Source organism: Hydractinia symbiolongicarpus, chromosome 11 (assembly GCF_029227915.1).
Source record: "Hydractinia symbiolongicarpus strain clone_291-10 chromosome 11, HSymV2.1, whole genome shotgun sequence".
NCBI lineage: Eukaryota > Metazoa > Cnidaria > Hydrozoa > Anthoathecata > Hydractiniidae > Hydractinia > Hydractinia symbiolongicarpus.
The window spans coordinates 12787109-12799190 of record NC_079885.1 but is presented as its reverse complement, the minus strand read 5'-3'; the positions used below and the strand labels follow the sequence as shown (position 1 = coordinate 12799190).

General features: G+C 34.0%; 1 protein-coding gene across 2 annotated transcripts; it reads right to left on the bottom strand.

The window, feature by feature from the left end:
* Nucleotides 1–11904, bottom strand: LOC130613697 (transmembrane prolyl 4-hydroxylase-like). 2 transcript variants are annotated; one of them, XM_057435027.1, is made up of 12 exons: nucleotides 11755–11904; nucleotides 10361–10580; nucleotides 10015–10093; nucleotides 6887–7024; nucleotides 3657–3736; nucleotides 2917–2978; nucleotides 2188–2222; nucleotides 1880–2045; nucleotides 1676–1733; nucleotides 1426–1559; nucleotides 965–1055; nucleotides 1–483 (listed from the first exon to the last, which is right to left on the bottom strand). In XM_057435027.1, the coding sequence occupies exons 2-12, from the start codon at nucleotides 10577–10579 to the stop codon at nucleotides 178–180; spliced, it is 1368 nt and encodes a 455-aa protein (XP_057291010.1). In that variant the 5' UTR covers nucleotide 10580; nucleotides 11755–11904; the 3' UTR covers nucleotides 1–177. The 2 variants fall into 2 exon arrangements, with proteins under 2 accessions (XP_057291010.1, XP_057291011.1); XM_057435028.1 differs by having other exon boundaries at nucleotides 11751–11892.
* Nucleotides 11905–12082: the final 178 nt, after the last annotated feature.

Sequence of the window (12082 nt, the reverse complement as noted above, 5' to 3'; positions counted from 1 at the left end):
TCAAAACTAAAGCTTTTATTTTTTATCATTTGTTTACACAACAAATATATATATAAATAAGATGTAGACATTACACATTACGTGTTAAAGAAATAAATTAAAATAATTACAAAGAAAAACATTTATCGTCACAGGTTTAGATCAAAAAAATTTGCTAGTGTAAACACGGCTTTAAAATTATGCATTTATGCTTGCTTGTTCTTTCAATATACTTTCGAGCGAATACATGCTGGGTGTATCCACGTCATCCTTGTAGGGTGCTGTCAACCACAAGTTCATGATCCATTTTTCACCTTTCCTCACTTCGCATCCTCCATGCAAACTCCACTCATCTAGAGCACCTAACCATCCTTTGTAATCAACCAAGTGATTATACCATGCGACAGCAGTTCCCTTCCTGGCTTTCACCACTAAATTCGAATCATAGCAGTGCTCTGATAGGTTGAATAAGTCTACACCAGGGTTGCCACGGCGACGAAAGGACTAAAAATAGACCAAAGAATAATAAGCTGGATAAATGGTCCTGCAATGCTTTCTGCGGATGTCTACATTTTTTATTCAGAAATAATTCTTGCGCATGTTGAAGATTCACTTGATTTTCGCGAGCTTCGTGTTTTTTCGTACATTTTTTCGTAATTTAATATGCCAACGAAATTCGCGAACATTTATCAGCTTTGTGAGTAAGTACTTAAGCAGCCATTTACACAGTCATTTTTTTGTGATAGATTTGTTTGCCGTTTCCATCAGATCGCAAGAATATTTTGTTTTACAAATCAACCAACCAGAAATAAGAAATTTTCAAACGAAGAATAAACTCAAACCGTTCTTATCTAAATAAACACTATCATGGAATTTCAAGGCCGTAAGAGTAATTAGCGATGGTTTTAACAACTTAGATTAAGTTGACAAAAAAGTTGCAATTTTGCGTTAAAGTATGAAATGTAAGTAATAAAAAAATTGATACCGCATCAGAGTATGTAATATTATCGGCTGCCGGGAATGCAGTTTCTCCTCCATCTTCTGGTTCACGAAGGTAGATCATAATAGTCATGAACCTAATAAAAATAACATTTTAAAAACGTTCACCATCTAATTCTTTATTTGCAATATCTAAAACGTTTTTTTTTTTGGCTTGCCGGCTTGTGCTAACAATTACCTAAGCTGAGGTCCAAAATATACATTTCGGGAATATTATTTTCGCGAATCGACCTTTATGGAAATTTTCGCGCAGACAAATTTGGACAAAATATGGATAAAATACGCGAAACTTAATATTAAGCAACTTAAGCAATAAAAAGTGTCGAGGTAAATAGATACACAGGCCTACATCGGTAGTTAATGTGTAATAAAGAGAAAATGTGATACCTTAACCATTGGCGCGTGTTCAATACAATGAAAAATATTGAGAACAACACGCAGTATTACCTGCACAGTCGACATTTTGCGTATTGTTGTATTGTTTTTGAATTCGTATGATGACAACACGGTTTATTTACAGCTTTCTCTGTCTCACTATCGTGATGGGCGTGGTAGTGACCAAAGGGCTGGTAACGAACAACCTAAAAAATGGAATGTAGACAACTATTTTTTCGTGGCTGGTTAAGCAGGTAACTTAGTTGCTTCTTCTGTTAATTTACACGCACAAGTAAGTAAGTAATACAATTTCTACACATACCTGCAAATGCTCAGAACCAAGAAGGATTTTGTAAGGAATGTGAAAAAGTTTCCCAAACCTAAAAAAATACAATAAACCGCCCATATTCGCTGGATATTTTGTTCAATACTTTAAAGATGAACAAAATTATTCCCGTGGCAAAATTTACAAGAATTTATCCAGGTGTCAAAACACTAGTCCGAAAGTTTTGGATCTGAAAAATACCTCTCTCTAATAGATGACAATACAGGATCGTATTCTTCCGCCATGGGCAGCCACACCTGATCACTGAACCGTTGCTTGAATTTTGGATGCTCTCTCATCATTCGATTCAAGTGGTCTTCTATACCAAGTGTATTCAACATTTCGAACTTGTTTTCATCCACAAAACCTTCATAGGAGAGAAAAAATACGTAAAGAACTAAAGTTAGAACACTTGGGGCTGATTTAGATCAGAAACAACAAATATTTATTATGGGGTGTGTGACACAAGATGTAATTATCCATAAACTCATACACAAATCATTACTAACCGTCGTCAAACTCGTGAATATCCAAATCTTTTAACCTAGAAAAATATGTGACGATAAAGTAGAGATATTTTGAGCTGTAATGAGAATTTAAATTTAGTTATAACCTAGGAGGAATATATATTTGTTTGTTACGTCTCATGCATAACTCTCTTATTAGCGCTAAAGAGTAAACATAGTGGCTGTGTATATGCTGCAAATAAGAATTTAAAAATCGTCTTTACTTTTTCGCGTAAACTTATCTCAAAATAGAGACATCCGACCAGTTACCGATCGATCGTAACAAAACTAATTTATTTGGTGGAGATTCGCCCATACAAACCACCAAAACGTGTTTACAAACCACTAAAACGTGTTTACAAACCCCCAAAACGTGTTTAAAAAAAATCAAAATGCGTTTACAAACCACTTAAACGTGTTTACAAACCCCCAAAACGCCTTTACAAACCACCAAAACGCTTTTACAACCGCTAAAACGCGTTTAAAAAACCCCAAAACGTGTTTACAAACCATCAAAATGCGTTTAAACCACCAAAACGTGTTTACAAAACATCAAAATCCGTTTACAAACCCCCAAAACGCCTTTACAAACCACCAAAACGCCTTTACAACCGCCAAAACGCGTTTAAAACACCTAAAACGCGTTTACAACCACCAAAGCGCGTTTAAAACCACCAAAACGCGTTTACAAGCCATCAAAATGGTAAACAAGTAGCTATGAAAAATGCTTACATCTGCTTCACCTCTGTTTCCGTAAAGTATAAGAAATTGTAATTTCGACAAAATTTTCCAACCTAAACGAAAATATAAAAGTTTTAAAATATTAGAAAAATGCATAATGCATCTTTTAAATATTAAAGATTTAAATTTAAGCTGTCTAACAATCTCGCTTGTATAATTAAGCTATCATGGTGTCCTCACAGATATTTCCAGCATCTTTTTAAAAAAATAAAGTTATAAATAACGTTAAAGATCGAATAACGATTTTGTTATTTTCCTATCATACTGTCTTATTTACAACGTCGCGTTTGAAAAATAACGGACTGAAGTTTATCTAGAATGTGGGAATATACGTCTAGAATAGATATTTTAATGGATAATCTCCTGTTTTTATAAGCAACACAAAATTTCTTTATTTCACTCAACTCTTTCATACTTGTTGCTTATTGATTAAGTCCTAAATTTATCCCGTGTTTGCTTGCTCAGTTAAGCTAGTGCGTTCATTAAAATCCCGATTCCGCTTCAATCACGTGACGTCATATAACTTTTAAAACAAGGAAGCTTCTACTTTTCCTAATTCCTGTTGTCTGTCCATTCTTTTTTTTAATTAAATTACTTCAGGCTGGCTGTTGCTAACAAGTTGCTTTGTTTTATGTTGGATTTGGACCTTGTGTTGCTATAACATTATATTACGCGTGCATTGGTACGCTAAAAGCACTGGGTTCAAAGTTGTTACTCATGAAAGCACTCACCTCATCCAAATCAATAATTTTGTCTTCGTTTAAATCCCAATTACTGAACTGCCCAGCTGGACCTAACGCTTTTCCTTTAGCTAAATAATTTGGAAAAGAGATTACGATTATCAATCACCTTGCTACCAACAAAAATGATTAGAATTTGCGCAAAGCATGCAAGAACAATTTATGAAGAAATAAAATATAGTTAGGTGAAGTGTTTATACCTTGAACGTGTTTTATTTCTCCGACACGAAATTTGTGAAAATAAATGTTTTCAATCTCGCAGGTAATTAGTTAGACAAATTTAGAGTATTTAATTAAGCGAAAGGAAACTTTTACTTTATAAAAGATTAGTAATCTGTGCTTTTTATTCATTTAAAATTAAAATTTGCGGATATTCTCGCAAATTCCACTAGTCAATTTAACTCACTGTTACTTAAAGCGAATTTTACCTAACATCGCAAAAATCGCAAACGTATGCGAACGCGACCATGTAACGCAAAATATTTAGTAAAGCTTTTTCTAGAATTTGTAGACAACATAGATAACAACCCATATTAAAATAGACCTTTTTCCTGATACTTGCTACCATTTTTAAATTTATAACTTCACAACGCAGTATGAGAAAATCAGGGTATCTCAAATCAAAACAAGAAGCCCTGGGGGCTCTAAGAATTTCCGCTCGCTACCAAAATATTTAATGACAACCTGCTACGTGCCAAACATTCGGAGAGGTTTGGTGCATGAAGCTCTGAAGATAAAGCACACAAGTGACATATCATACAACAAACGCAAACAAAACGAAACGTGTCATAATAAACTCACATTTTAAAAGAAATTGCTAAGAAATTGCTAACAAAAAATACAGTCTAATGGTTGAAAGTCTTGTGATTGAAACGTTTATGGTCTTAAACGGCATTTAGTTGACAAAAAAAATCAAACTTTTGTATCATCATCATTTTCAGCATACTTTATTTGTTAACTGTGCCAAATTTTGTCAAAAATGAAGTAGTTTTAATTTTTGGACCAATTTTGGCCTAAAATGGCATTTAGGTAACAAGAAATCAAAATTTTGATGTCACCATCATGTTCAGCATACTTCATTTGTTAACTGTGCCAAATTTTGTTTAAAATAAAGTAGTTTTGATTATTGGACAAATTTTGGCCTAAAATGACATTTAGGTGACAAAAATCAAAATTATTATGTCACCATTATGTTCAGCATACTTTTTTTGTTAACTGTGCCAAATTTTGTCGAAAACAAATACCAATTTCGTCCTGAAACGTCATTTGGATGACTTCCCAGTACTTGGGAGCTTGGGTACGAAGTTTAAATCTGTGACGTTGCATTTGACCATTTGGGACAGGGTTAGTTAGTTAGTCGGTAATACCAATACTATCCTCCTCTCAGAAGAACGTGAAATCCCAGGGTCGATTTTTTCTCAAAAAATGCTCCGAAAGAAAAAAACGACGGTTTTAAAGAATTTCCTACGCCTTCGGGCGCGGAAATTCAACAAACTTTGAAACTTTTAATGTTTACTATTCTTCTGTGGTTTTTATTAAAGAATAATTATTGTTATCGGAATTAATGATTGTTGTGCTGTGGAAGCATGTAACATGCTCTTAAATATCCAGAAAAATGTCAATAAAAATGTCATTAAGCCGCACATTTTTACACTTGTTACTCACAAATTGGTTTGTTTATAACCTAAATTTTTTTGCAATCAAACTATTAAAAAATGATTGTGATGAGTTTTTATTTTTGGACAAGGAAATAACACTGTGCGTGAAAGAGATGCTGTAATCATATCATGGCGGTAACTGAACCAGTGCTTATTACTTGCTTGACTTTTACTCACATCTTCAATAATGTTAATATGATTCTCTGTCCTGTTTTCTGCATGTGCAGTGAAAAATTCAGATGACGAAGATGATTGTTTGCAGATGTCTTCCATGGTTCTACATTCAATAGATTTTCTGGTACAGAGTTGTAGGAATGGTTATTTTTAAGGTGAACATTTATTCGAAAACATAAAACAGAAGCCTGTCCATCAGTAGCCGATGCTAATTGATCTTAATTAATATCATTAGCTGTCCGTTTTAGACACATGTCGGTTTTGAACGTCTTTTTTTTGCTTTTTTTCCAACGATAAAGTGCAGGGAGATTAAGCAATTCTGCTGCAAGCAGTTTCTTAATTAAATCAGCTTTATGTACCCGCCCCCCCCCCCATCAGGTAACAAATAACTCCTTAAGTTTTTAACACGCCACTTCTTCAGTTCTTCTTGTGAATACACCGTTGTTAGATGGTTTCTTGTTTTTTTTTGCTATCTTTCGTCGTTATAAATTTAAAAATGGTAAAGGTCTATAGTTTGTTTTCTGCTAGGTGGTGACGTGGTACCTATACTGAAACTTTCAACGTTTACAGCAGAATCTACCTTCGGAGGAGTTTTTGCAGGAAGAAATTAAAGCGGAAATTATTTTTGTGATTTAGACCCGTCTCGAAAAATTAAGTTCCGCAAAATTACACGTTTTAGGGTAAATCACCAAAATAAGTTCCGCAAAATTACACTTTTTAGGGTAAATCACCAAAATAAGTTCCGCAAAATTACACTTTTTAGGGTAAATCACCAAAATAAGTTTCGCATTTTCCTAATGAAAAACTATTGAATCGCAAAAACATTTGAAAGTCGTGAAGACAATCAGTGAGACGATAACCTTCAGACAATTGTAATTGATATTTGCTGCGGAAACACTTTTTCTTGTCATTTTCCTAGGAAAATGTTCAAAGTGCAAAATTAAAGTGCTTTTCTCTTATTGAAGAGAAGCTACTTAGCGCATCACTAACATACTGCCTGGCAGAAAGCGGGATTCCATTCACAGTCGTCCCCAGAACTGGGAGCAGCAGACGAACCACTACACTATCTGCGGAAAATCACCTATGCTTTTCTCCTCCGGTTTAAATCACCTATGCTTTTCTCCTCCGGTTTAAACGATTTAATGGGAAGGATTAATTCCGCATTTTCTTAATGAAACATTCAATCGCAAAAAAGTCTCTCAATTTCAGGTCTCAAAAACAAACTCCGTAAATATTTCTTACCGCAAAATTTCTTTCCCTTGAGGTATTTTAATGTAGGTCCAGAATTGAAAATTATAATTGTTTCCATTGTACGTTAAATAAAACACATCGGTGAGGAGAAGATATAGTAATAAAAAATACGAATATGACCAAAATAGCTATGATCACCTGTGGATGGTTTAAATGAATCTTCTGGTGTCAAACCGCCTTTCGCCTGACTTGCAAACAATCCACCACTGTAATGAGGGTCCATAGCTTTCTCAAGAACATGCGCCATCTCATCTTCTGATAATGCATTTGGTATTTCTATGGAAATATCAAGTATTATAAACAGCACATTGCAATAGATGATTTATAAGATGATTTACTTCCCAGTTTTATTTCCACATAAAAAAAGTATTGAAAGTGAGAAGCAGAATTATTAATACAGTAAGCAAAAAAACAATCATCTACATTTCGATGTTGTAAAGAAATAACATCTACATTTCGATGTGATAGAATTGAGATTCAAATTAAAACCCACAGAATGTAAGAAAAGATATCAATCGACTATAGACTGTGTGATGAATACTCTTCTCTAATCTTCATGTTTAACACTACTGACTCGTTTAGACAGAACATCAAACATACGACTTTGCCATAAAGCAATCTCGTTCGGAGGGTTTGTTGACTGATGCTAAAGCCGGTAACGCATAATTGACGGCTAACAAGGCGCCCCCTTATTGTCAAAAAGGCAAGAACCTCTGCGGACGAGATTGGTTCTGAGGCTCTGTGACATGTTTTCAGGCACATCATATGAAGGACATTTTTCTATTGTTACTTCTGCATAAATTATAAACTATTTTTCTAGCGGTAAAAATTCGTTTGTTGTGTAATTTGACCGTTTAAACTTGCTTCTCACTATGGGCTAACAGTAAGCTAAGCATAGTAAGTATGATGCGTTAAAACCCTTTTCATCTTGGAGTGTAAAAGTACCTGCTTAGCTCACAGCTGACCCCATCGTTAGCCGATTTTTAAAATTCAAATTTTTTAATATTTTTTTTTCGGCTAACAGTGAGATAAGCTCAATTTTAGCAATCTTCAGAGGTAGCCGACAGAAATCGTGCTCAAAGCCTTTTATTTTTAAAAAAATTGTCGGATGCTTCGTTGTAAAAGGTCATTTTAAATCTAAAATGGGAGATAAAATTAAACAAACTGACGTTTGGAGAAGAAGAAGAATTGGCGTTCAGGGTAAAAGAGTTTCCCTGTCTTTGTGACAAAACGGTTAGGGGGTACAAAGAGAAAGCTGCCTAAAACCCAAAATCTTTTCCTTTTTCGTATTTTTTTAACTCCTTTTTGCCAAGATACGTCTGGGCTACGTAATAATAATTTCTTTCTTTTTCACAGCTTCTTCTCATATTAGTTTATGCTACAAAAGTGCTAACGATGCACCGTAGTGTGAACGTGAAACGAATGCATGATGCACCTGTACCTTCAAAAATGAAATCGCTTAACATATCACGCGCACTATGGTTAGCTCATCGTTAGCGCATAGTTAGCCAGGAGACAAACCATTATTTTTCCTACCACCATTCGGAATAGTTAACGTGGAAAAGATCAGGCTTGGTCTCAAACGATTCCCCTGCGGTCAGAATACTAACCGCGCTTTTTGATTGGGAAATTCTATTGTTCTTTGCTTTCGGGAATTTTTTTGTTTTTAGAGCGAATGGCCTCACTGACCAGAACAAATATAATTAATTCTTGTAGGAGGTAGGATGCGACCACATCGACTTTGTGCTCATTGGATTGTAATTCGGGGTTTGCTATAAGGTGGATTGGGATTTTAGGGATTTGCTCTGGCGTTTGATTGTGTCTGAGCTTCCGTTTTAGGGAAGCTGAATTTGATATCCTCGAAGAAAACTTAGTTCACTAGGCTAGCTCATAGTGAGAACCAAGGTTTAAAAAACAGTTTTTAAACATTTCCGATGGTATATGCAGGAAATAAGTAAAATGACCCGAAGTTGAGAGCATTTTGGGGAAATTATGGTAAAGTAAAGATAAAGAAATCCCAGAACAGAAAAACGAAAAGAAATTAAAGTAAATCATCACACAACAAAAATCGCATAATTAGAAGAGATGATAAATGTGAACAGCATAATTAGAAGAGATGATAAATGTGAACAGCATAATTAGAAGAGATGATAAATGTGAACAGCATAATTAGAAGAGATGATAAATGTGAACAGCATAATTAGAAGAGATGATAAATGTGAACAGCATAATTAGAAGAGATTATAAATGTGAACACATAATTAGAAGAGATGATAAATGTGAACAGCATAATTAGAAGAGATGATAAATGTGAACAGCATAATTAGAAGAGATTATAAATGTGAACAGCATAATTAGAAGAGATGATAAATGTGAACATATAATTAGAAGAGATGATAAATGTGAACAGCATAATTAGAAGAGATGATAAATGTGAACACATAATTAGAAGAGATGATAAATGTGAACACATAATTAGAAGAGATGATAAATGTGAACAGCATAATTAGAAGAGATTATAAATGTGAACAGCACAATTAGAAGAGATGATAAATGTGAACAGCATAATTAGAAGAGATTATAAATGTGAACACATAATTAGAAGAGATGATAAATGTGAACAGCATAATTAGAAGAGATGATAAATGTGAACACATAATTAGAAGAGATGATAAATGTGAACACATAATTAGAAGAGATGATAAATGTGAACAGCATAATTAGAAGAGATGATAAATGTGAACAGCATAATTAGAAGAGATGATAAATGTGAACAGCATAATTAGAAGAGATTATAAATGTGAACAGCACAATTAGAAGAGATTATAAATGTGAACAGCATAATTAGAAGAGATGATAAATGTAAACACATAATTAGAAGAGATGATAAATGTGAACAGAAATATTTACAAGATATAAAATTATTAGAAGAGATGATAAATGTGAACAGAAATATTTACAAGATATAAAATTATATTTCAGGGCAACAATCTACACAACACAGGCTCCAAACGCCATCTGGATCGTTTTGCAAGTAGGGAAATAAACTTCAACAGTATTAATTCTTACAGTTCGATAAAGTCAATGTTTTCTCCATCTTCTACATACACTAGTTCGTATATATTTTTTTAATTTTTTGAAAATTTTTGAAAATTTCTACATGTCTCACTCTCGACAATATAGGAAAAGCGACACAACGGATGGGTTTTAAAGGAACGCGTAAATAATTTCTAAACATTTAAGATAGATAGAGAGAGAGAGCTTACCGAACAATAAAGGCTTTAGCGAGCGCGTTAACAATTTAAAGTTGAAACCATCTATGTTGAAATGTTGTTCGCTTCCAACCTGATGAAAAACATAAGATTTACCTACGTCAGAAAATAAACAACACTTCGTATTTACACGAAGTCGAACAACGTATAATACAAAAACATCTCCCGCCAACCCCAGTCTATAGTTCATTACGTATAGCTTCATGATTTGAGACGAATTTCTGTTAAAGTGTGTACTAAGAGTGTTTTTTTTCCTCCCTTGGTCCCTTCAACTAAACAAATCAAACTTCAAGTTTTACGCACGTCTATCTTCTGATATAACTAGCCTATAATCACTTACCTTCATTCCATCGAGTCTAGATAATGTCTCAAAATGAGGATATCCCGATTTAACACTTTCTTTTTCTTGAACTGGTTCATCGAGAAAACAAGGCTCATCTTCTTCTTCACATGTATTCGTGTTCACTTTACATGAACCATGTTCGTCACGTTCGCAATAATCATCTTTTATTGCGCAGCTAATTGATAATGCCACCAGAAGAATGAGAAAGAACTTCATTCTACAACCATAAACATAGTCGTTATTGCGCGGGGAAAGTACACGCGGAAATTTGCCCGCCGCAAATAGATCGACAAAAATATATCGCATTTCATATTTCACTAGCACGACTTTTTTCTTGCGGACAGACAAGAAAATACGCATTCTCGTCCCCAGAGCTCTTTGGGATTAAAACCTCGAAAGTATCTCAAAAAGCTCTGGGGTCAAGAATGCAAAATACGCCACTTGCCGCCTTAGAATGAAGTTACTTGTCGAAAATAGGGAAAGTCGACTTTTGGGTTATTTTCAAAAGACACTTCCCGCAAACCTCAAAAAAGTTCAACCAAACAACAATATGAGGCAATATCGAGTAAACTAGCGATACTTTAAAGCAAGGGCAGCTAAATTTATAACAAGATTAAGACGTTAGTATCAAATTTGGAAATGTAATACGTTCTTCTTTACTACAGCTTTATTTTTAAGAGCACATGTGTCTATTATCAGGTTTTCAAGCGAAAATTTCAATGTAGGTTCGTCTGTTTAACAGTTTTGGGGAAAAGTAACACTCCATCGCAGCTTATTTTGCGATCGGAGGAGGTAAACATCACACTTTTATAAGGAGTAAACATGTTCTTTCGTGATAACTTTTCTTGCCGCGTTTTGTTTTTAATGAAAAGTACACATAAGTTGTATCTTATTATTATTAACGTTTCCTCAAAATTTGAAAGAAATTGATACAAGGGAAGTTAAAAAACTGAAGAAAACACGCTTTCGTCTGTAACAAACTCTTATAAAAACACGATTTTTACCTCCTTTTTTCCGATACTGTAAAACAATGGAGAGCCGTAGGAACGCATGCACAATTGAATTACCGTTAAGGTGTATTAATTAGTTACTAAAGTATCGAGAACAATGTCAATTCTTTAAAGTAGATGCAGTGAGAACACAGAGAACAAATTCAAATTTCTTGTCAATGTGAACGAGAAATCTCATCTTTAAAGCAAAACAAATGTGTGTAATAAGAAACATAACTGCAAAAAAATGTCGTTAAAGCTGAGTTTATACTTGAAGCTCAAATCAAAGAGAATCAAAAAATTGAAAAGAAGTTTACAAATTGCAGAGTTGCAGATGTTAGGAGGCTGGACGAAAACATTTTGACACATTTTGTAAAAAGGCAAGAAAAATTATCTACCTACGTTCTAGCCTTCTGTGCTTTTTTCTTCTTTTTCTTTTATCTCAGTTTTTTTCTTCTTCCTGTTCTTTTGATCCAAAATGCTGCAGCATTTGACGTGTAAAAGGAAACACATTGGGAATGCGCAAGTGAGCAGACAAGGTGGGTACAATACATGACTTTAGGCACGTTTTCTTATAAAACGACCACTTTCAAACAAAGAAGTTTTCTTATATATTTTTTTATTTTTGTTTTTAACTTACAAAATAAATAAATACGTGCTTTTTTGAATTATGTTTGAAAAGTGTATACATGATAACGGTTCAAAAAAAATTCCCCGCCTCTTTAAACTG